The sequence below is a fragment of the Sorex araneus genome, chromosome 1, assembly GCF_027595985.1.
Source record: "Sorex araneus isolate mSorAra2 chromosome 1, mSorAra2.pri, whole genome shotgun sequence".
In the NCBI taxonomy this organism is placed as follows: domain Eukaryota; kingdom Metazoa; phylum Chordata; class Mammalia; order Eulipotyphla; family Soricidae; genus Sorex; species Sorex araneus.
In genome coordinates, this window is record NC_073302.1 from 402,595,851 (window position 1) to 402,621,633 (window position 25,783).

The 25,783-nt window shown below is 39.4% G+C and overlaps 1 protein-coding gene and 1 non-coding gene across 2 annotated transcripts in view; one reads left to right on the forward strand and one right to left on the reverse strand.

Annotated features, from left to right (window-relative positions):
* The window catches only part of FBXL13 (F-box and leucine rich repeat protein 13), a 223,426-nt gene that overhangs the window by 179,351 nt on the left and 18,292 nt on the right, over positions 1-25,783 (reverse strand). Inside the window, exons 2-7 of the mRNA XM_004602271.2 lie at positions 25,057-25,160; positions 24,559-24,649; positions 20,337-20,404; positions 18,847-19,001; positions 15,815-15,924; positions 11,644-11,784 (exon numbers count right to left, since the gene is read on the reverse strand). Of these exons, the coding sequence (XP_004602328.1) occupies positions 11,644-11,784; positions 15,815-15,924; positions 18,847-19,001; positions 20,337-20,404; positions 24,559-24,649; positions 25,057-25,160 (669 nt within the window). The remainder of the gene's footprint in view (positions 1-11,643; positions 11,785-15,814; positions 15,925-18,846; positions 19,002-20,336; positions 20,405-24,558; positions 24,650-25,056; positions 25,161-25,783) is intronic.
* Positions 23,892-24,024, forward strand: LOC129401522 (small nucleolar RNA SNORA66). The gene has a single exon (XR_008628404.1). It is a non-coding gene; the product is annotated as a small nucleolar RNA SNORA66 (small nucleolar RNA).

Consider the following 25,783-nt stretch of genomic DNA (forward strand, 5'->3'; position numbering starts at 1 on the left):
TCAATAGACTCAACTGAAATCTAATCGTGCCACTGTGATTAAACCCCCTTCTCCAACACATTATTTCTTCCCTTTGAAAAACAAAAAAAATATCTATTTCATAAAGCATTGGGGAAGGATCGTAAGGTAACTTGTAGTAAATATCCTAAGACAGGTTTTAGGATAGTATTGTTAAGTGTTATACAAATTAAAATTTTAGGGTAACAAGGAACAGCTGAGGGGCTTAGAGCACCTGCCTTGCGAGCATGTGGTCATAAGTTCAAGTTCAGATCCCCAGTGTCCCACTCATGCCAAATGCAATGAATTTCAAGTGATTTCAGGCTATACCAGACACAGCCAGGGGTGTCTAAGTAACAGAAAGGAATGGAACAACCGCTGGAGTGGTGTCAGAACATGAAACAATTGAGAAGTGTGTCTGTGAGCATCACGGTGATTCGCAGTGAGCACTGCAAGCAGAGCTCACGTGCCTCACCTCAGAATGTGGACCTCGGCAACTGAGGCAATGCAAGCCTCAATAGCTTAGGGTGCAAAAATCATCACCTGATGTATGAACAGCACATATAAAAATGTACAAGTAGCGTGGCTCTGCATGTGCCCAATTCCTAGTCAAAATAACAACGAGGGGTTGTTATTTCTAGAAGAATTGTCTGCTTTTATTTTTAAAACCAGTTACTTATGTGTATAATCATGGGGGCAGCTAAAGAGAACCCCGGCGGCTCTCCCCCTCGCCACCCGCACTCGGTGGTCTCGGGCTGCTCACCCACGGGGTCAGCCAAGGCCATGGGCAGGCGAAGGAGGAATGAGGGCCACGCTGGTTGATGATCAGTTGCCACTTATTCCATTCTCCCCACGCGCCTGTTCCAGTCTCACTAAGCTCCCCATTCTAGTCTCACACTGTCCCTCATTCCTGTCTCCTCCTCTGTCCCATTCATCTCTCCGCACTTCCTCTCGCAGCCTCATCTCTCGTCTCTCCACATGCCTGCTCCTGCATTCTTCCCCTACATTCTTCTCCCTCTGTCCCCCTGGCTAGTCTGTCTGTGCTCCATCTTGCTGCCCTGCTCTCTCTGTAGTCTCTCACCAACTCCCTCCATTGGAGTAGACACCACACCCCAACTCATAGCATGATTAACATATGAAAGCCCTTCTTCCATTCAAGGGCAAAATACCATTTAGGGGTGTTTCTCCCCCCCTTAGTCCAATAACTTAATTAACATTCTTAATTAACATCCTAATTCTACCTCTTAATATTAGTTATTTTGTATGGACCCAGTAAGAGATACATTGAGCTTGTAGGGTGGCTCTCCTGGGCACTACAGTGCTCAGGCCAGATTAATCATTCCTAACCCTAGCAGGGTCTGAATCTAGTTATTACTTTTGGGATCATGACAGAATTTGTCCATGACCATGCTCTTAACTTATAGTTCAGGATTATGGTGCTTTGGCCAGGTTCATTTCAATGCCAGGCCCATCTCAAGTCTCACATAGGGGTTTCTTTTTGTTCTCCCTGATGCTATTCTGGTGTTCATTCTTCAAGAAAGGCCCTTTGCCTCCAAAGTTAACTGATCTCCAATAACCCACCAAGGGCAAGTAAAGCAGGAGGAGAGCAGTCTTTCAGGGACAGGGACGGTCAGATCATTGCCAATGAATTTAAGCCCAACTCCTGAATGGAAACACAAGGTCTCAACAATGTGGCCCTCTCAAAAAGAAAAAAAAACAATAATTGGGGCTGGAGCAATAGCACAGTGGGTAGGGCATTTGCCTTGCACACAGCCAACCTGGGTTCGATTCCCAGCATCCCATATATGGTCCCCCGAGCACTGCCAGGAGTAATTCCTGAGTGCAGAGCCAGGAATAACCCCTGTGCATCGTCGGGTTTGGGTTTGACCCAAAAAGCAAAAAAAAGAAAGAAAAAAAACACATTGTGGCCCACCCCTAAAATGTTTCTCCCAGTTTCATGTCTCAGCTTTTCTCTCTCTTGTTTCTTGAAACAAACCACAGTATTGGTCTCTATACTGATATATTCTGATGTACTTCATTTGGCATAATACCCCCAACGTACATCCATGTTATCATAAACAGCAAGATCTTATTTTTATGACTGAATAGTATTCTCTATTGTTGATTATGTGTATGCTTCTGTATTTTTACGTACACATTACATATATGCTATATATGTGCATACGATATAATCTTACCCAACCATAAAACAGATACCATAATTTTTTTCTCCTCTGCTTTTCTATTCCATACAATGCTGCAATAAGCATGGTGCTTCAGCATAGTGCTTCTGTTTCTATCTGCTATCATCTCAGAAATGTAATTGCTTAATAATATGGCAATTCTGGTTTTTTTTGGCGGGGGTCACACCCAGCAATGCACAGGGGTTATTCCTGACTCATGCACTCAGGAATTGGTCCTGGCGGGGCTCGAGGGACCATATGGGATGCTGGGAATCGAACCCAGGCCGGCCACGTGCAAGGCAAATGCCCTACCTACTGTGCTATGGCTCCAGCCCCGGTAACTCTGCTTTTAATCTGAGAAACAGTCATACTGTACTGCTTTCTGTAACGGTTGCACCAATTCACATTCAGGCAAGGATCCCCTTTTTCTCCACATTGTCCTCAGTATTTGTTATTCCTTTTGATTTTTTCTGGTTTCACTAATGTATTTGGTTGTTGGAGGTGCCAGTAAGCTGAGGTATAGTGCAGGCTTGGGAGGGGTCCACACACCTGCTGTAGTGCTCGTGCCTGGTGGCAGCGCAACCCTCTCTTTTCAATCACAGTCATTCCAATGGGTGCCAGGGGAGAGTGCTATGAGGTTTTGATTTGTATTTCCTTAATAACCAGTAATACTAACTACCTTTTCTTGAAAACAAGATTTCTTTTTTTTTTTTTGAGAAAATGTCTATTCAGAATGTCTGCCCAATATTTGATTGGGTTGTCTGCAGTTATATTACTGAGTCATGTTTGATTTTATGTATTTTTAATATTGATCCCTCATCAACTACTTGATCTGCAAATAACCTCCCTATCCAGTAGGTTGCAGATTCATTGTATTAATGCTTTCAATTGCTGGGCTAAAAGTTTTTGGCTTAGTGTAATCCCACTAGTTTACTTTCACTTTTATAGCCTTTGCTTTTGTTTTTCTTTTCTTTTTGTTTGCTTTGTTTTGTTTCTATTTGGGGGGAGGGGGTCATTCTCAGCATGCTCAGGGGTTACTTCTGGCTCTGCACTCAGGAATTTTTCCTGGCTGTGCTTGAGGAACCATATGGTGTAATCTTTTGTTTTTCCTTTAAGCTTGTTCATCCTTTACTCTGATTTATTTCCTTCAGAGCATTTTATTCTGTATGGCATCTTCTCATGTTTTGTTTATTTATTGCCTGATTACTCACACTAAAAGTCCCATAAAAGAAAAACTATTTATCTAACCCACTGCTATTTACCCAAAACTCAAAACAAAGTGTTCAACATTGTAAGCATTAAATATATTTGCTAAATAAATTAAATCTTACATATGCATATGCTAAATTCTTAGTTCTAAGAGTAAAGAAGTAATCAAAAACAGACATAATCCCTAAACTCAAAAAGGAAATAGAGACAATACAGTAGGAAATGCAGAAAAAAAGCAAGAACATTATTGCAAAGTAAGTTATTTACAATGAGAAGTGCTTTAAAGGGGAAAAAGAAGCTTAAAGCAGGGATTGATTTCAGATTGGGTAATCAAGAGAGGTCTCTGATGGGTTACATTTAAACTGAGATGTAAAGAAAGAGTGGTTGTGTTAATATTAAAGTGAAAGCATGGGCCAGGGTGATAGTACAGTAGATAGGGTGTTTGCCTTGCACACGGCCTACCTGGGTTCAATCCCCAGCATCCCATATGGTTCCCTGAGTCCTTCCTGGAGTATTCCCATGCTCAGAGCCAGGAGTTAGCCCTGAGTGCCCTTAGGTGCGACAGAAAACCATTTAGGGGGCCAGAGTAATAGTACAATAGGTAAGGTGCAGGCCTTGCATGCAGTCAACCCAGGTTCAATCCTCAGCATCCCAGTCTGGTCCCTGGAGCACTACCAAGAGGAATTCCTAAGTACAGAGTCGGGAGTAAACCCTGAACATCTCTGGGTGTGGCCCCCAAATCAAGATATAGACAGAAGGCCAGAGAATTAGCCCATGGGAATGGGAAGTAGCATGTGTGAGACACCGATTCAAATTCTGGCACCATATGTCCCTTCACCAGTCTAACACTGGGAGGGGAGGAGGGGGAGTTCCAGATAGGGAAAATAACATGGGTGGAGCCTTCTCTAGGATGTTCTGTATTGACTCTTAATACTTTCCTCTTTGGGCAGATTTGTTTCCATTCAAGATTCCTAAACATCTAAAGCTAGAAGTGAACCCAGAGTTCATCTAGCTCACCATCTCTTGGTACAGAAGACACTGAAAATGCCTACTCATTACCAGGGATCTTCAAAAGTCTTAAACGTTAGCAAGCTAACGAAGTCAACATGGCCCAGCTCATAACATCCTTTGTAGTAGCTGCTTCAACGTTTACCCATTTAAATGCAACCTGTTGATAATAGTCATTTCTACTGGACATCTATTGTATACTGGGCATTGTTTGAAGAACTGTGCACTCAATCCTGATGATACAAATGAAGGCAATAGTATAAATGTCATTGTCCTTTTATACAAACTGGACAACAAACTGCAAACTGCACCTAGTGATAGAGCACCCACTGCCCAGATATCCTCTATCCTCTCCTCTCTCTCTCTCTCTCTCTCTCTCTCTCTCTCTCTCTCTCTGTTTCTCCCTTTCTCTCTCACCATCTTTCCCTCCCTCCCTCTTTCCTTCCCCCCCTCAATTTCCATGTCACTAAATCTTCCAAGGATGCCATTTCTTTCATCTTACAAATAATGTATCATTTTACCAGGGTGGTTTCTGTTAAAAATTAATGGAGCATCTTCCACAATTGAAAAGTCATACAAGAGGCCAGAGAGATAGTATACAGCAGGTAGGGCATTTGCCTGGCATGCGGCAGACCTGGGTTTGATCCCCGGCATCCCATATGGTTTCTCAAGCACCACCAGGACTAATTCCTGAGTGTAGAGCCAGGAGTTACCCCTGATTATTGTGGGGTGTGACCCGAAAAGCAAATAAATAGATAAATAAAAAGTTCCGATTTTCTATAAAAGTACTTGGAAATTGCTTAACTTAGCATTCATGACTAGAGCTAATGTGATAAAATCAAGATTTGTGGCAGATCACTCTTCTACCAAAGCGTACTGATCCTAAAGCAATTGTTATATGTTTTGCTTCATCTGCTTTTTTCACTCACACCATGATTTGAGCCAATATACACATAGCTCCTTGATAGAGCAATGTGGTTTTGGAACATTCCCTTATCTGACATTCACTTGCACATGCCTACAAAACCTGGAACCATTCTGGTTTTGGTGAGTCGAGGTCAGATTGACCCCTGAGGTTATCAAAACACAGATTCCAAAAGTCACTGGAAATACTCTTTTGTTTTACAATTCTAAGTAATTAATCCAACAGGCCTCAACCATCTGGCTTTTCAGCAGTGTGGTACAAAATTTAGTACTATCCAAAGTTGAACTTTTTTTTAACCAAATGAAAAGTTAAGCCATCAACACTAAAAAATCTTTTTTTGTTGCTTTTTTTTTTTAAAGAGGGGCATGGTCTGGTCACACCCAGATGTGCTCAAGGCTCATCCCAGGTCCATGCTCAGAAATCATTCTTGGCAATTTTAGAGAACCATATGTTATGCCAGGAATCAAACCCTGGGTCACTGCATGCAAGTCAAGTGCATTGCCTGCTGCCCTATTTCTCCACCAACTACACTATAAAATCTGGAGGTGATTTTACAACTCTCTGAAAATACGCACACTTATATTTTATAAGCAAATAAAAAGTTATAGTTATTTAAAATTAGAGGCTGCCGTAAATCACTAACATTGAATTAATTAAGCAATTTTGTATTTTAAGAAAACTGCGTCACTTAACTATGTTATTTAGACTTTCCAAACTTATCAACATGAGGCTTTCCTCTGTGTTGCTTGCCAAAGTACACACTAACACACTCAAAAATAAAATCCTGCATTTTAACAGAAAATGTTCTTTGCCAACCCTCCCACTAGCCGAGTTTGACAGATAGTGTTTGAATTCTACCATTTGCTTACAAAGCAGAGTTTCCTAATGGGTAAAGGACACGAAGGAAAACAGTTATAAAACAGAACTCGACTCACTTTCCTGAGTGAATGTAAATGAACCTAAAAGTAAGCCTACAGTTTAAATGTGTTTTCCAAATAATTTCAAATGGTATTCCATTCCAGATTGCTGTTTTCAATTATTCTGACAAAACCTTAGGCAGTCTAAATCTTAGTTTACTTTTTAGATTAATATATCCCAAAATATTAAGCTTTGTATTTAATTCACATTACATTTGCATGTTTTTATACCTTTGTCTCTCAAGTTTTTGAGAATTGGTTCACCTTAAAAAGTCAGCAAATTGAATGTTAATTTACACATACATACATACACATACATACACAAACAAAACTATGATTAGGGACCAAAAAAGAAAGTAGGACATTTGCCTTGCATGTAGCCCACCTGGGTTCAATCTCCAACATCCCATATGGTCCCCACAAGCCCTTACCAGTAGTGATCTCTAGGCACAGAACTATAAGCCTTGGGCATGCCACATGTTGCCCCCACCCAAAACAAAACAAAAACACTTCAAAATTTTGCAAATCTATTGAACTAAATGCTTGGCAAACCAAATCACTCAAAACATAACTATTAAAATCATTAATGTATAATTTTACATTATATACATTCATTCTTTCATTATCTGTGTATTTTTGATGCCCAGCAAATGGACATTGAGATAAAGTTATGATGCCAGAGATACAGTACAAGAATTGAGGCATTTGCCTTGCATTTTGCCAAATCTGATTCAAATTCCCAATACCACATATGATCCTCAGAGCACTGCCGGGGCAAGAGAAGATATAGAACACGTCTAGGTTTTGCCCCAAAACCAAAACAAATAAACAAATAGTAAAACTAACTTATTTTATTGGGGAGAGGGAGTGTTGAGAGTTTCTCAAAAAAATAATGATGTATTTTAGTATTCTATCAAGATTGAGTTGTTTTTTTTTTTGATTGCTTGTTTTCTTGTTTGGGGGTCACATTGAGTGGTGCTTAGGGCTTGTTCCCAGCTCTGCACTCAGGGACTAACTCCTGGCAGGGACTGGGGGACCAATGGGGTGCCAGGGGCTAAACCAAATAGGCTGTGTGCATAGCAAGCACCTTATCTGCTGTATTATTTCTCCAACCCCAAGATTGAGTTATTTTAAAAAGAAAAAAGATTATTAATATTTTCAAAGGTTCGAGAAGGCACCAGTAATGTCTCTCATTAAGAGACTTATTGTTACTGTTTTTGGCATATCCAATACGCACGGGTAGCTTGCCAGGCTCTGCCGCGCCGAGAGGGGCGGAGAAATTGAACTCAGGTCAGCCTCGTGAAAGGTGAAAGCCCAACCTCTGTGCTATCAATCCAGCCCATTTTCAAAGGTAGTTCAAATAAAGTTCTTAATACTGAATTTTGTCTCAAGTAAAATTCACATATTTTTTTATTTCTCTAGAAATCTCTGAAAAGGAGTAACAGAATAATATATTTTAGTCAAAACAGAAGTTATAATTTAGTCAATAATTCAGGATAAGGCCTGGTATAATTTTGGTATCTGTCTATAGGGGTATCATTCAATTGATCAGATAATCCACCTATACCACCTGAAAAAAAGATAAAAACTAAGCAGAAAAGTCTCTACATTGTCTTCCTCATCATGTTATGGTGTAAATATAGGGGCAAACTCTATATACCTAATTTTAAAAGAACTTATTGTTCCTGAAGGGAGAGCTGAAGGAAGCAAGGTAGAAGGGATACAAAGCCTCATCAGAACACATGACATGATATAAGCAAGTGAAATTTGAAGTAATTTTAAAATTTCATATGATTTTCATTATATTGAGCAAAAAACCCAGGAATTCAAAATATTTCCCATATTCTGAAATGGGATTTTCCAAAGTTAATATAAAAGTTCAATTAACTTAGTATCAGCATTTTTCTGTGAGTTTACAATTAAGTTGTGAGGAAGAGAAATAGGATCGAGGCTTCAAAAACTAGAAATTGAGCTTCCAAATCACTGTTTAAGAGGATGTGGGGAGAAAGGGACCCTTCTACACTGCTGGTGGGAATGCCGATTGGTTCAGCCCTTTTGGAAAACAATATGGACGATTCTCAAAAAACTAGAAATTGAGCTCCCATTTGACCCAGCAATACCACTGCTGGGAATATATCCCAGAGAAGCAAAAAAGTATAGTTGAAATGACATCTGCACTTATATGTTCATCGCAGCACTATTTACAATTAGCCACAATCTGGAAAAATCCCGAGTGCCCTAGAACAGATGACTGGTTGAAGAAACTTTGGTACATCTATACAATGGAATACTATGCAGCTGTTAGAAAAAAATGAGGTCATGAACTTTGCATATAAGTGGATCAGCATGGAAAGATTCATGCTAAGAGAAATGAGTCAGAAAGAGAGAAACAGACATAGAAAGATTGCACTCATCTGTGGAATATAGAATAACAGAGTAGAAGACTAACACCTGAGAATAGTAGAAATAAGTACCAGGAGGTTGACTCCATGGCTTGGAAGCTGGCCTCATATGCTGGGGAGAGGGCAACTCAGATAGAGAAGGGAACACCAAGTAAAATGTGGTTGGAGGCCATGAGGGGAAATAGTGATACGTGCTGAATGTAGACTAGAGACTGAACACAATGGCCACTCAACACCTTTATTGTAAACCACAACACCTAATTAGAGAGAGAGAACAAAAGGAAATACCTTGCCACAGTGGCAGGGTGGGGTGGGGGGAGATGGGATTGTGAGGGATGCTGGGTTTATTTGTGGTGGAGAATGGGCACTGGTGAAGGGATGGGTTCTCGAACTTTGTATGAGGGAAACATGAGCACAAAAAAGTATAAATCTGTAACTGTACCCTCACGGTGATTCACTAATTAAAAAATAAATAAATTTTAAAAAAAGAAATTGAACTTCCATATGACCCCACAATACCACTTCTGTGAATATATCCCTAGGATGCAAAAAAACACAGTGGAGATGGCATCTGTACCTATATTTTCATTGCAGCACTGTTCACAATAACCAAAATCTGGAAACAAGCCGAGTGCCCTAGAACAGATGACTGGTTAAAGAAACTTTGGTACATCTATACAGTGAAATACTATGCAGCTGTTAGGAGAGATAAAGTCATAAAATTTGCTTATAAATGGAGAGACATGGAGAGTATCATGCTAAGTGAAATGAGTCAGAAAGAGAAGGACAGACATAGAAGAACTGCAGTCATTTGTGGAGTATAGAATAACATCACATGAGACTGACACCCAAGGACAGTAGATACAAGGGCCAGAAAGACTTCTCCATAGCTGGAAGCCTGCCTCATGAGCGGAGGGGAGAAGGCAGCTAGAATAGAGAGGGGATCACTAAGAAAAATGATGGCTATAGGAATCGGTCAGGATAGGAGATGTGTGCTGAAAGTAGATAATGGACCAAACATGATAAACTCTCAGTATCTGTATTGCAAACCATAATCCCCAAAAGTAGAGAGAGAGTATGGGAATATTATCTGCCATGAAGGCAGGGGGAGGGTGGGAAAGGGGGGGTATACCGGGGATATTGATGGTGGGGAATGTGCACTAGTGGAGGGATGGGTGTTTGATCATTGTGTGCTTGTAACCCAAACATGAAAGCTTGTAACTATCTCACGGTGATTCAATAAGACAAAAAAATAAAAAAGTAAAAGAGAAACAGAACTGGGGCTGGAGAGATAGTATGGGAGGTAAAGCACTAGCTCTGCATGCAACTGACCCAGTTTGATCCCTAACACTTCATATCATGCCTGAGCATTGCTAGGGATCATCCCTGAGTACAGAGCCAGGAGTAGCCCTGAACATAACTGGGTGTGTCCTCTCTCAAAAAAAGTAATGACCCCTCCGCTGAGATGTGACCCTGGGGGCCACATCTCTGCAGCTGCACGAGCATGAATCCAGACCCAGCTGAACCAAATTCAACATGGGCAGCTACTTGCAGAATGTCTCCAGCCTGAGAACCAAGCCGCGACCCCATGCCCGCCCAGGAGGGGAAAGGTATTTCTCTCTTTCGCCTGTCCCTTCCCGGGGATGAAGGGCGTGGGGACGCCATATTATGACAACCACAGATGGGATTTATAAGCTTGCAATGATCCAATATCCGGAAGAAATCTCCCTGGACTTAGTTGTTAAAGTACAGAAATCCAAAACCATTTCCCTTCATAACAGGTTTGACTCTAGTGGGGTGCTCCTAACAATAATGGTGAGGATTGTGTTGAAATATTGAATGTAACCAAAGTAAATAGAAAGTAAAGTGAAATTTATCAGTTATAAGGGGGAGGGTATGGGGGTGGGCGGGATGGGAGGCGTACTGTGGTTTTGTTTTTGTTTTTGTTTTTTCGGTGGTGGGATATGGGCACTGGTGAAGGGATGGTTGTTTCAGCATTGTATGACTAAGACTTAAGCCTGAAAGCATTGCAATTTTCCACATGGTGATTCAATAAAATAAATTTAAAAAAAAAGTAATGAATTAAAATAAGACAAGTGTACTAACAATGGGACTAATAAGTGTACTATTGGACTATTAGTGTACTAATTGGGCTAATAAGAATATAATAATTTTTTCAGATATAAGCTCAATTATTTGTAAGCTATACACACAAGATTCTTGTTTTTATGTATTCACAATCTAGGAGAAATAAATGACATGCATAAATACTTTGAGCAATTGAAAGTTTAAGTAGATAAATCCAATTCATATGCTAGACAGAAGCACACACTGTAGCACTGTCATCCTGTTGTTCATCGATTTTCTCAAGCAGGCATCAGTAACGTCTCCATTGTGAGACTTGTTACTGTTTTTGGCATATCAAATACGTCTTGGGTAGCTTGCCAGGCTCTTCCGTGCAGGCAGGATACTCTCGGTAGCTTGCCGGGCTCTGCGAGAGGGATGGAGGAACCGAACCCAGGTCAGCCACATGCAAGGCAGATGCCTTACCTCTGTGCTATCACTCCAGTCCAAAGCAGGAGCATAAATATTAAATTTAAAGGATTAAGAAACTGAGATTAAAAGGTAAGTGCTCCAGTATATAAATGAACCTTAATGACAATATGTGCTTGAAGAAGAAAGGAAGGGACAGCATGCTTTACTTTCATGCTTCCTACAGTTTTAATATTTCCATACTTTATTGTTATATTTATCCAAATGGAAGCCCCTGATATATGATAGCCCAAAGATACTCATTAAAACTATGCTTTGATCATTGTGTGATTTTATCCCAAACATGAAAGCTTATAACTATCTCAGTGATTCAATAAAAATAAAAAAATTTTGAATTTAAAAAATTTAAAAAACTATGCGTCTGTCATTCTGATAAGATTCACAAAAACTAATCATTAGGCAAATATTTAAAAAATCACTAGGTGAGATAAACATTAATTTATACAAACCTGTAAAATAGCTTTTTCAGGTAACTTTGAAATGTCAAATTCAAAAATTTCGGTTTTATCAGAAAGAATGGATTCTTGTGAAGAGTCTACTTTTAACTTGCCTCTCCATTTACTCAACTGAAGTTCATGATTCAACAGTTGCTATGAAAATAGTTTATAAAGCTTGTGAAAATCATTGTAAGGATTAAGAAAAATAATATATATTTAAAAGCACAGTACCTGACACAAATGGTAGCACCAGTTAAACATTATGCATTACTGTCATCATGAATTGTCATTGTCATTACATAAATTACCCTGGTCCACAGCATGCTTAGTGGTCTATGAACCACCAAGGCATCATGTATCATTTATACCAACTGTCATACAACATTTACACAGACATTTACCTTAACAATATGATGCAATCTCTTCTGTTCTCCTCTTACAAGTGCAAAAACAGAAACCCACAGAGTCAAAGTTCTGGTAATTGTAGAATTGATTTTTGGGACATGAGATAGAAGTTGTTAACGTGGAAATGGGAAAGGGAAATCAGAAGTTAAAATGTGTGACGACTTGCCTGATTTATTGATAAAGTCCCCATTTTAATCTCTGACACATTATTGAAAAAATATACAATAAAGGAAAGGCCACCAAAGCGTTTCACTCATATAATCACACATATGACCTAACAAATACGTACTAAAGTTTTTGGAAAACAGGCACATATTAGGCAGAACTCTCCATGACATTGAAGCTAAAAGCATCTTTAAGGATGAAACAGCACTGACCATGCAAGTGGAAACAAACATAAACAAATGGGACTACATTAAACTAAGAAGATTCTGCACTTCAAAAGAAACAGTGACCAAAATACAGAAAGAGCCCACAGAATGGGAAAGAATATTTACCCAATACCCATCTAATAAGGGATTAATATCCAGGATATACAAGACACTAGTAGAATTGTATAAGAAAAAAACCTCCAACCCCATCAAAAAATGGGGAAAAGAAATGAACAGAAGTTTCCTTAAAAAAAGAAATACAAATGGCCAAAAGGCACATGAAAAAATGCTCCACATCGCTAGTCATCAGGAAGATGCAAATCAAAACAACAATGAGATATCATCTCACACCACAGATACTGGCACACATTCAAAAGAACAAAAGCAACCAGTGCTGGCGTGGATGTGGGGAAAAAGGGACACTGTTGGTGGGAATGCCAACTGGTCCAGCCTTTCTGGAAAACAATATGGACAGTCCTTCAAAAACTAGAAATTGAGCTTCCATATGACCCTGCAATAGCACTTCTGGGAGTATATACTGAGGATGCAAAAAAAAGCATAGAAGAATTGACATCTGTACCTATATATTCATTGCAGCACTGTTCACAATAGCCAAAATATGGAAACAACCCAAGTTGTTTTAAAACAGATGACTGGTTAAAGAAACTTTGGTACATCTACACAATGGAATACTATGCAGTTGTTAGGAGAGATGAAGTCATAAAATTTGCTTACCATTGGATAAACATAGAGAGTGTCATGCTAAGTGAAATGAGTCAGAAAGAGAGGGACAGACATAGAGGGGCTGCACTCATTTGTGGAGTATAAAATAACATCACATGAGGCTGACACCTAAGGACAGTAAATACAAAGGCCAGGGAGATTTCCCCATAGCTGGAAGCCTGCCTCATGAGCGGAGGAGAGAAAGCAGATGGACTAGAGAAGGGATCACTAAGAAAATGATGGGTGGAGGAACCAGTTGGGATGGGAGATGCATGCCTAAAGTAGATAATGGACCAAACATGATGACCTCTCAGTGTCTGTTTGCAACCCATAATGCCCAAAAGCAGAGAGAGAGTATGGGGAATATTGTCTGCCATAGAGCAGGGGGAGGGTGGGAAAGGGGAGGTATACCCGGGATATTAGTGGTGAGTAATGTGCACTGGTGGAGGGATGGGTGTTTGATCATTGTGTGATTGTAACCCGAACATGAAAGCTTGTAACTATCTCACGGTGATTCAATAAATTTTTTTAAAAAGACAGGCACATATATAAAAATGCATAGTGACCAAGAGATGGCTCAAGTACTAGAGCACATACTTAGCATGTGCAGCAGGCCCAGGTTTGATCCCAAGAACTGTATGATCCTTGAGCACCACTGGTAGTGACCCCTGAGCACAGCCAAAGATCATTGCTAAGTACAGCTCCCAAATTTAAATATATATAAACAGAACTGTTTCCTGTCTGTCATTCCAGCACACACCTGCCACCCTCTATATACCTAAGAAAATGTAGAGATGTAGAATAATTGGTTTGACAAAAAATCCTAAAGTTAGAAGAAAAAATTTTCTTTAAGTTCCCAATTAACTATATTATGCACATTTATATTAGAGTAATATTATATGATATTCATTGAAAAAATATCTATTAATATGTCAACAGCTGAATAGAAACATTCATTTCGCTTCTAAGCATGGTCAGAGAACGATGTGGGGACCAGGGGATTGTACAGCAGGTAGGGCACAGGACAAACACACATTGACCATCAGCTGAGAATTGACTCTGGGACACCTAGGCCTTCTAAAAACCACCTGGGAGCCCCCACTTCTATTCTCCACCTCAAAACAACAGACAACTCCTTCCTGTCTCAGGGAGGTTTCGATTTAAAGAGGAGGAAAAGGGACAAGACAGTTATGTACAGTTTTACCATTAGACAAGCAATGATAAGAGGGAGGGCTGGGGTCCAAAGAAACTTACTAACTACACAAAGTGATATAAAATGGTGAATGAGCAGACAACAACCCAAAGTCTGACTATTTCACTGGCAACATAGGCAGTGCTCAGGTATAATATGAATTGCCAGGAATCAATGAAGAAAGGGAATTTACCTTGTACACATCTAACTGAGGTTCAATCCCTGGCACCCCAGGAATCACCATCAGGAATGATCCCTGAGCACAGAATCAGGCGTAAGCCCTGAGCACGGAGCTAGGAGTAAGCCCCAAGTACCACGGGTGTGGTACAAAAAGCAACAACAAAATGTAACCCGTTACATTCAGTACACCACACAAGAATTCCAGTTCAATACCAATAGAGCATTAACTTCTAAAGAATAAAAACTAAGCTAAATTCACCCCCTGGTTTGATCCCTAGCATCACCAAGAGTGACCACTGAGCACTGTTGGGTGTAGCTCAAAAAGCCCAAACCCATCCTCAAAAAAGAATAGTGGAGTCCCACAGGTACCACAGCACGGGCGATTTCTCTGGACCCCATACCAAGACTATTTTACCAGGGCACCCCAGATGGAGCAGGTGCAATCACCCACCTACTCCAGATGGAATCCCAGCCACCAAGAGCTTATGCAAGCAAGGCCCAGGTATGCAGGTTCCAGAACTAAGTCTCCAAACCGCATGGCAGCAGCAGAGTCGGGCAGTCCTTCCTCGGCTCCCCGTCCACTCTTGATGCAGGATGTCACACCCACAACCCGGCCACGTTCAAGGCCATGAAACCTCTCATGATATGCAAAATGAGCAACGGAAAATAAGTGATCTAGCATCTGCCCCTGGCAGGCAGACTTGAATGGTGGTGGTAAAAATTCAAGCAAAATATAATGCCCAAAAGTAGAGAGAATCGTGGAAATTGTCTGTCATAGAGGCAGGGTGAGGACTGGGATCGGGGAAGGGGATAATGGGGACATTGGTGGTAGAAAATTTGCACTGGTGGAGGGGTAGGTGTTCGATCACTGTATGGCTGAATCTCAAACATGAAAGTCTTGTAACTATCTCACTGTGATTCAATTGAAAAAAAAAGGAATAACAATTTAGCCTTATAAATGTTTTTATTTGTCATCATTTATTTCTCTATTGTAATCATTTGAAGAATTTCCCTTCTAGTTCTCTTCCAGTTCAATAGTCATTTAAATACTTAATCAAATAAAATGCATTGTATCAACAAATATAAACAAAATATTAATTTTACCTGATATTCAAATTTCAAATGAAACAAACAAATTTATCATAAAATATTTTGACTAGCTAAAGTGAAATTTAAACTAACTTAAAATGACATGATCCCCCATTCAAAATTACATAATATTCAGTTCTACATACAATATTATTATCTAAGGCAACATTAGAACAGCAGCAAAATTCAACTTCTAAAAATGTTATTTTCCAATATATCATACCAGCTCATTTTCTCTCAATTGACGCTTTTCTCTTGCTTTATTTTTCCACTTATGTAGGGCAAATACTAGCTTCTGATGGGTAAAGGTCTTTCGTAGCCGCAATAATATAACTAAAGAAAATATATTACCTTGTTAGATTGCTGTATATAATTAAAGCTGTTTCTATTAAGTTAAAAATTAAATATGAAAGCGTTTCATTTTATAACATTTACAGTATGAACCATAACTGCATAATTTTATTAGATTTCAATTATACCTAAAATTACCTCAACAGCAATAGATATAAATGAGACTTTAACCCACCAATGTCAAGCTTAGAAATTGAGATGTAATATATAATGTCAAGCTATGTACATTTAACAAATCTATTCTTTAGAAAACCAGAACTTCCTAATTTATTCATAGAAAACACTTGTAACAGTGTTATAACCAGAGCAGAAGCCCAGGCTTTTGTTCTTAAGCAGTCAAGATTGAAAGCAAGGGACTAGAGATGACATGGGACGAATCCAGAAAAGCCTTTATTGAACAAAAAAGAAAGAAAGGCAAGGAAGCCCCAGATTATGAGAGTGGTCTCCTAAAGGATTCCAAAGAAAGGCAAAAACCTTCTCACCCACTCCCCATTTTTTTTGCCTCCTGGGTTTTGGAGCTACACCTGGCCATGCTCAAGATTTACTCCTGACTCTACACTCAGAAATCACTCCTGGCAGTGCTTGGGGAACCGTATGGGATGCTGAAAATCCAATCCAGTTCAGCAGTGCGCAAGGCAAGCGCTCTGCCCGCTGCACAGTCTCTCTGGCCCCAAGGACCATACGGGATGCAGAAGATAGAACTTGGATCAGTCACACACAAGGCAAGCAAGCTAGCTGCTCTACTAACACTCTCCACCTTTCCCCTTTTAACAAAGGTGAGTAGTTGTGCATTTCTTTGGTAGGCTCCAAGAAGGCTGGCCATTAAACTGTCAGGATGCTTAGATGAGGATCTGGTGTCCAAATCCAGCAGGGCCTAGGTGATTCAGGTTATCAGATAGCACCACCTATAATAGGCCTTCCTGTGATAATCCCTAATTTTCCTGCCTGTTTCCCTTTTGTCCCTATCAACTTTGATTTAGATAAGTACCCTATGATTAAATAGATTGTCCCTTTAAAAAAAAGGGGAGATTCAAAACCCAAATTAAGAGTGAGACCAAGAAGGAAGATGATTAAAACAGGACTGAAGACACTGTTACCAAATACAAAAGCTTCATAGTTACAATCAGTTAAATTTTCTCTTATAAATATTGGGTTATTTTCCTAATGTTGTAGCCTTTACATGGTCTACCAATAGGGGGTGATCAAGAAGAAATGATTTTCTGATTTACATCAAGCAGAAAAACACCTTAGGTTAGAAAAAACCTAAGCTATGGGTAATATCACACATATTACACTTACTACAACTACAAGGTGAGGGGCCGGAAGATAGTGCAGCGGGCAGAGTGGTAGTTTTGCACTTGGGTACAGTGGACAGAGCACTTGCCTGTATAAGAACAATCTGGGTTCATTTCTGAGCACTCCATGTGCTTTCCTAAGCCCGCCAAGAGTGATCTCTGATCACAAAGCTAGGATTAAGCCCTGAGCATTGCCTAGTGTGGCCCCAAAACAACGACAAGGTGAGGAACAACGAACCCCACTGGCAAGAAGTTCAGGGAGTAAGCAAGAGAGAATTGGAAGAAAAGAAGTTACTCTGCAAACAGCCTTTAGCTTTCTTAAAAGCATGAAGGCTTGAACCCCTCTTTGAAGATGATTTCTAGGAAATGATACTAATAAGACTAAATTTTTTAAAAAAAAGATTAAATGGAGTCCAAATGGAGAAGACTGGCCCCCCTTAGGAGAGAAAAACTGCAACAAGGAATAGCAGGCATTGATAAGAATATGAAAGACTACCAAAAGTTCTAAACCATTTACCTTGCCAATACCCCAGCAAGAACCACTTCCCAGCACAGGAACCCCCAAACCAGGCAACCCAGAAAAAGGCCTATTAAACCAAAGTTGCAACTTTCCAATTCTGTATTCCACAGGATTCTAACTTGGAGTATGCAATTCCTTTTATTTTTCTTTCATGGGGTCCTCTCCTTTCTCTGGAGAGGACTGTGTGTTTGTTTGGGGTTGGGTTTTTTTTGTTCATTTGTTTTTGTCTGAACACACTTCTTTCCCCCCCTTCCTTTCTAATAAAATTTGTTTGCTTTATTAATTGTCTTCACATGAAATTCCCTTCTGCAATTGCCGTCATGGGGCGGCAGGGCCAGAAAACCCTGCCAGGCAGGAGCTCTATATACTTTACTAGTCCTCACCCAGCAAGGTCAATGCCCAGGAAGGTGGTGGGGGGCCGTGCAGGAGGGTGGTAGCACTTTCTATCTATTGTGGCGATTTCCTGCCTCTCCAGGACTCTCCACTCTCCCCACCAGCAATATAGTGATAAAGTAAAAGAAAATTATTTTTCTCTAAGTTTCTCATGTATCCACTAAATAAAAAACTCAATGGAAAATGGAGCATCTCCATCAAAATCAATCTTTGCAGCATCCATAATCAACCAGTTGTCTAACAGGTAAAAAACAAAAGCCAACAGCAGTTCCCTACTTATATTTATATTTGTATGCATATCTCAAATGTACAAGATTTTATTTTAAATATGATTTTTATTGCAAGAATGCATTTAAGAAAGAAACATTAAAATTTTGAATCATTGGCTTTAAATTTCATGACAATTCATAATAAACTCTCATACAAATTCTTCTTAACTGTTCAGTTTGTTAATGTTTTGTTGTTGTTGTTGTTGTTTGTTTTGAGGATTACACAGCATTGCTCATGGGTTACCCCTGCTCTGCACTCAGGAATCACGCCTGGTAGTAACATACAAGATTCCAGGGATCTAACCCAGGTCAACCTCACGAAGGGCAAGCATTCTACCTTCTATACTATCTCTCCAGTCCCTAGTTTGTTGAATTTTTAAATCAATAAATGACTACAAAATCTAACTGAAACTACGTAAAGATTTACCTCTAACATTTTCCTTTTGACTTTTTGTATAAGAGTACCAAAGATAAAATGCATGCTTCATGTGTTGTAAATTACAATGTTTCTCTGCTATTCTCATTTTTTCAGCCATGATTTCATCTTCAGTGCTGGTAGATATGATAATGTGTCTCCATGTGCTACAGACAGAAAATAAGGAAAAGGAATGATTTTATGTTAATAGCAATACCTTAGTGAAACTGAAAACGGGGGCAATATCTCCTCTATCTCCTCAAAAACTATAGCCAAGAAAGAAATTAAATGTCTATTATTTCTGTTCCAATCTGTCCTAGCATTTCCTTTGAGTCTGTGCTTTTGTTTTACATATGTCTCAAACCCAGAAATCTCTAAAATCCAAATAATGTTTTTTAACTTTGTGTGTATGTGTGTGGGTGGAGGCACCACACCCAGCGAAGTACTTAGTGGGGTCGAGCCCAGGGTTCTCACATGCATGAGCATCACATGCGCCAGCCCTGGAAGCCACCTCAAAAGTTGTGGATTTTGAAAAGGAAGTTTGTTTGTATTTGGACTGAAAACTAGAGGTTAAAAACTAGACCCTATCGAAACTAATTTTTTCTCATACAAAACTCCTGGACTCAACAATAGCACAGTGGGTAGGGTGTTTGCCTTGCACGCAGCTGACCCAGGTTCAATTCCTCCGCCCCTCTCGGAGAGCGGGGCAAGCTACCAAGAGTATCCCACCCCCACGGCAGAGCCTGACAAGTTTCCTGCAGTGTATTTTATATGCCAAAAACAGTAACAAGTCTCACAATGGCGACGTTACTGGTGCCCGCTCGAGCAAATCAATGAACAACGACAACAGTGCTACAGTACTACAGTGCTACAAAACTCCTAGAAAGTCTAACACAGAGCTGATTTATATAGTCTTTTCTCATTTCATTTAGTAAGACTATACATGTTTCATTGTAGACATACTGTGTTCAGATGTGTCTATTTGCCATATGCCACACTGGCACCTCTAAAGATGGTATATAACACACAGTATGTGCAGAAATTTTCCTTCTAAAATCAAATTTAGAAAAAAAATCTAAATTCCAAAATATATGACTCCAAGAATTAAAGAGATTTTGAAGTTCAAAACTTTCAATTTTGAACTTTGATTCAATAAAAAAGACAAGAGGCCTGAGAGATAGTACCAGGGGGTTCGATCCCTGGAACCACATGTGGTTCCCTGAGCACTGCCTGGAGTGATCCCTGATCACAGTGCCAAGAATAAGTCCTGAACACCCCAGATGTGAACCCCTGTTCCCCAAAAGAGAGAGAGAGAGAGAAAATGATACCTTGAAGAATAAAGAACTTTTTGAACTAAGTAACAGTCTAAAAAACATATAATACAAAATGTTAGAGATAGAATTAAGCAGATAAAATCAGCAAAGTGGCAAAAACAACCTTTCATAGAAGAATATTAAGAAGCCCAAGAGGAAGAAATAGGATTTTTTAAATCACAATCTTACGTAAAGTGGGTCTTTATTAAATGTCCAGTATAAAAAGTACATGCTTTTATCATTAATTCTGGAGTCATCTGAAATAAAGAAATAAAATGACAAACATTAGAAACAAATGAATGCACAGGAAAGTAAGAGCAATGGTTGTGTGTAAGGAGGGAAACTGGGTGGTAAGGAGACAGGAACAGACAAGATAATTTGTATATATTTTAACATTCTAGTGCACACTCCTATTGCCTAGTTTGTTTGGATTTTTTTTGTTTTGCTGTTGTTTTGAGGGCACACTCAGCTTGCCCAAGGCCTACTCCTGCCTCTGCACTCAGGGATCACTCCTCGTGGGGTTCAGGAAACCATATGAGATGCCGGGATTAAACCAGGCTGCACACACGCAAGACAAGTGCCCTGCATGCTATACGGATGCTCTGACCCATTGCCTATTTTTTATATTAAAAAAAACCACAATGCCAGATATTGACTAACACTTTTTTGTAGTCTCAAAACCAAGTGTCACATGTGTGAACTATGTACCACTGTGCCACACTCCCAGACTAATACTGCCCTTACTCTTGGTAGCATTTTAAGATAAGTACTACAGCATTATTGTTGTCAGCTATATTGGTAGAAATAAATTGATGATCAACAGGATGACAGTGATACAGTGATAGAATTATAAACTTCTTGACCATTATTAAACTGGATATTTTTTGCCTATTCCAGAATATATTCTCTCTTAGCACAGCGGTAGGGTGTTCGCCTTTCACACGGCCGACCCGTGTTCAATTCCTCCGTCCCTCTCGGAGAGCCAGGCAAGCTACCGAGAGTACCGCACCCGCAGGGCAGAGCCTAGCAACCTACCCTTGGCGTATTTGATGAGTCAAAACAGTAACAAATAAGTCTCACAATCGAGAGACATTACTGGTGCCTGCTCAAACAAATCAATGAGCAATGGGATGACAGTGACAGTGACAGTGACTACATCTCTATATATGTATTTAATATGAAGGCCTCACCCACCAAGCAGAAATAGGGAAATAGAACAGCTACAATCCTCAGCATCTTTGAACATTCTTTAGTCAGCTAACACAACACGTACCTGACTCTTTTTATACATGTATAACTACTGCTCATTGCTAATGTGTACATTTTTATTTTATTATTGTCTGTATAGCATATACATACACAAACATCTCTTCGATGTAGAAATAAGCATAATCCAAAACTATACCCAGGGTTCTCAGTTATGACTCCAGGCTTTGTGCTCAGGGAACACTTCAGGTAGGGCTCAGGGGACTATGTGTGGTGACAAGGATCAAAACCGGGTCAGACACATGCAAGGCAAACACTCTACCCACTGTATTACAGCTCCAGCCAATTAATGTTTAAGTAATATACTATTAAATTAAGAGATCTAGTTTAGAGGGATGGAAACATCAGGTAGGGTTACTGGGAACATTGGTGGGGGAGAATGGGCACTGGTGGAGGGATGTAAACCAATTGCAAACATGAAAATTCATAAGTTTGTAACTGTACCTCACAGTGATTCACTAATAAAAGAAATAAAAGAGAAAAAAATGATCAACTCGGATTCAATCCCCAACATCTCTTATGGTCCCCCGAACACTGCCAGGTGTTAATTCCTCAATGCATTAACATTGCTGGGTATGACTGAAACCACCTCCAAATCGTAAATAAAATAAAAGATCGAGTTTATACATATTAATCATGAATTCATTTAGGCATATAAGAAAAGCTCATAGCTCTCCCAATGTTCTGCCTCTTGTGTAAAGCGATTTGGCTTTAGTAGAGAAGATCTTGAAGTGACTGTCCTTTGTATACTCCTGCCCACATCTGCACAGAGATACCTGCCAGCTACAACTGAAGAGAAGAACTGAAGGTGTGTCACCATACGGTTTCTGAGAATCCAGGTACATAACTACACTAGCTTCCAGTCTGGAAATAAAAGGGGAAACTGGGATAGTTTCCAGTGTGGGAATATCAAAATGAAAGATTTCCTTGTAGAAGAATTTTTCCAACATCTAGTTTGAATTTGAAACTATTTCCTTTTAAAACAGTGACCTCTTAGTTTTAAGTTTCTTATTATTTTCTTTTGAACTAGTAGTCTTTTAATTTTATTTTATTTTATTTTATTTATTTTGGTTCTGGGGACATACCTGGCTGTCATCAGGGCTTACACCTGGCTCAAGGATCACTCCTGGCAGGGCTCAGGGACCATATGAGCTGCCGGGATCAAACTTGGGTCAGCCCCATCCAAGGTAAGCACCCTACCACTGCACTACTCTCTGGCCCAAAACCAGGGCCTTTCAAACTGGGGGTAAATTAGAATCCGTTTAAATTGATTAATTTTTTTGATAGTGGGGGACAGGGGCTTTGGGGCAATGCCCAGTGAGGCTCAGGACTTATCCCTGGCTCTATGTTTAGGGCTTACTCCTTGTCAGATGTGTGCAAGACAAGCATCTTAACTCCTTTAACGATCTCTCCAGTCCAAGAATTCCATTTCTAATAAACTTTTTCAAGAAGTTATGATATCTCTTGGAATCCTGTGTAATGTTTAAATGGTTTTCTAGAGGCTTGTAAATGAAGTGGTTACCACCTGGTTTTATTTAATAAAATGATTTTCAAAATATTGACAAAATATTGACAGGAAGTTTGCCCCTCTAGTTTACTAGTGGGGTAATTCAATAATTTTAGCATCTTTTAGCAATTTTTTAAGTGACATTATACACATAGCAGAGTTATTCAAGCATGTAAAGGGTGAAAATGGAGGACTAGAATCCCATTCCTTCCTCACTTCTGAGGCCCCCAAACATCTCCAAGAATGTGATTTATTTACATATCCATACCCTATAGTAGATTCAATGTCTGTGACTGACCGAGTGCAGTCTTTGAGAATACACCCTATGATAAAAACCAAAGAGTATTGGGCATATGGGTTTTGCCCAGTTAACCTGGTGTCTTAGAATCATCCCAGACTTGACAGAAATTTCTAATATATTTTATTGTCTCTGTTATATATCACTGATTAGGATTCAGTATCACTCTACTCACCCTCAGATGAGTAGAGGGTAAGTAGAACCTCAGATGATTTCTGGCTCTCGGCCTCCACCTTCAACTATTCTACTTTTCAATACCCAACTTCACCAGCAATTCACAGTCTCTGCCCATGTTTACAGAGACACCTGGGACCCTGAGATCTAGAGTATCACACAAGGACTCCACACTCTCATTTATGTTGGTCATTTTGCTAACATCATGCCTCTAGCTATTTTGGCTCCTTTTCTACACACAATTTTTGTTCTAAAAGTTTCTATGTTCTAAATTACTTCTTTGCTGTCTAGCAGGATCAAAACCAGCTGTTGGAACTGGTTGTTTCTTTCGGTGAATAAGGCCTGGATTTTAAGTTAAATCTCATTAATGTTTCAGCCATATCTTTAGAAGCTTAATTCCTAAGCATATGGCAGAGGGAATAAAGAAAGACTGGGTTGGTTAGCTTAGTTGGCAAAGCAAGAGAATGGAGAGGGGAGACTGGATACAAAAGGAAATATAACACAAACTCGATCACTAACTCTGCTTGATGTTGCATAAATGAGGGGAACCGGGGTTATTAGAGTAAATGCTATGAGAGAAATGTATTGACTTCAGATCCTACTGAGGTTTTCTATTCTATCCTAGTACCAGGCAAAAAAAAAAGGGGGGGGGTGATATATTAGAAAAAAATGCCCTTCTTGAAAGCTGTATATAACACTATTCTTTTTATTGTTCCAACATTGCAAAGATACATGACAAAAGGTAAAGGGGGAAATTTAATACAAAAATTTTAACAGAGGGCCAGAGATATAGTATAGTGGGTAAAGTGTTTGCCTTGCACAAGCCATACTCAGTTTCAATCCCCAGAATCACAAAGGGGCCCCCAAGTCCCACCATGAGTAATTTCTGAGTACAGAGCCAGAAATGAGCCCTGAGCACTGCTGGGTCTGGCCCAAATCCTCTCTCTTCCCCTCCCCCCCAAAAAAATTAATCAGAAAGAGGAAGAACAACTGCCTGACTAAATGCTTCTTGGAAAACTAGGGAGGTCATACGGGTGTGACTGTGTAATGTCCCTCACTTTTCTTCATTGCCCCAAACATTCTGATCTCACACTGCTCATAAAAGCTGAAATCTATTCAAGGGCTCCCATAAAGACTTAAGGTATGTCTCAGAATGTTTGATTTACCAGCTGATCATCCAATCCAAAAAGCTGCTCCATGTAAGTTTCAGATAACCTCCGAATCGTTGGTTTTAATGATGGATCAATGCACATATCCCTTTGATAAAAATCATAGAACACAGTCAAAAATTAACTTCATTTCCTAGTAGTTACTTCCACCATGAAACTGATGAGATACTTTCCCTTGGGAGGAGTATATCAGAATGAAATAAAGGGGCTTTTTCAAACTCTCTCCTTTAAGATTTTGCTCCCCAAAAGGGAATGCCCCCCTTTTCTCACAACCAGCTTGAAATAAACTGCCCAATGAGCTCATGTTGTCAGTAAGAGCCCACTGCATTTCCCAATTTAAGAACCAGTAAACAAATTGTTCCTACTAAAGTCTTTGGATAATAGATGTAAAAGGCTAAGAAGGTTTCATTAGCAGGGACTTATGTTGGTATTATGCAATAAGTGATTTGGCTTCAAAATTAAGTATCTACCAATCATAAATTAAACAATATTCACCAAAGGAGATTCTGGAGGCCATTTTCCTTTATAAAAATGATCATTTCCTCTAAATATCTCAATGGATCTTCAGGACGGTTAATAAGTATACCACATAACAGAGCCTGAGGAAAAAATGAAACAGAATCAATATTTCTGGATTTGCACATTCTTAAAAATTTCACAGAATTGCAAAGTTAAATAATTGGCAGGTTTAAAGCAAAACATATTTTACATATTTTACATATTCTTCTATATTCAGTATGAATATTTTGCTAAAGTTAAACCAAATGGCACTTTCTTTATCTTCCACTTTTAAAAAGAAACCATGGTACATATATATAATGGAATACTACTCAACTTTAAGAAAAGATGAAATCATGCAATTTGTTGCTATGTGGAGCTAGAGAGTATTAGGCTAAGTGAAGTCAGTCACAAAAAGTTGAACAGAAACAGAATAATCTCTGACATAAGTGGGATATGAAAAGCAAAGTAGCAGAATAACAAATGCCCAAAAGCAAGAGAAAATGAGAACTAACTAGTCTTTAAGAAGAAGCTTACCATGGGAGGGATGTGGGGGAAGGCACAATAACAATACTGGAAGGAAATGGACACCCTTGGTAAGTGCTGCATGTGGTACTGAATGTGCTAAGCATAAAACACTATCATTTACAGCACTCTAAATCATGATTCCTAAAATAAAACTTCATAAATGCCAAAAAAACTTCATAAATGTCTTAAATAAACT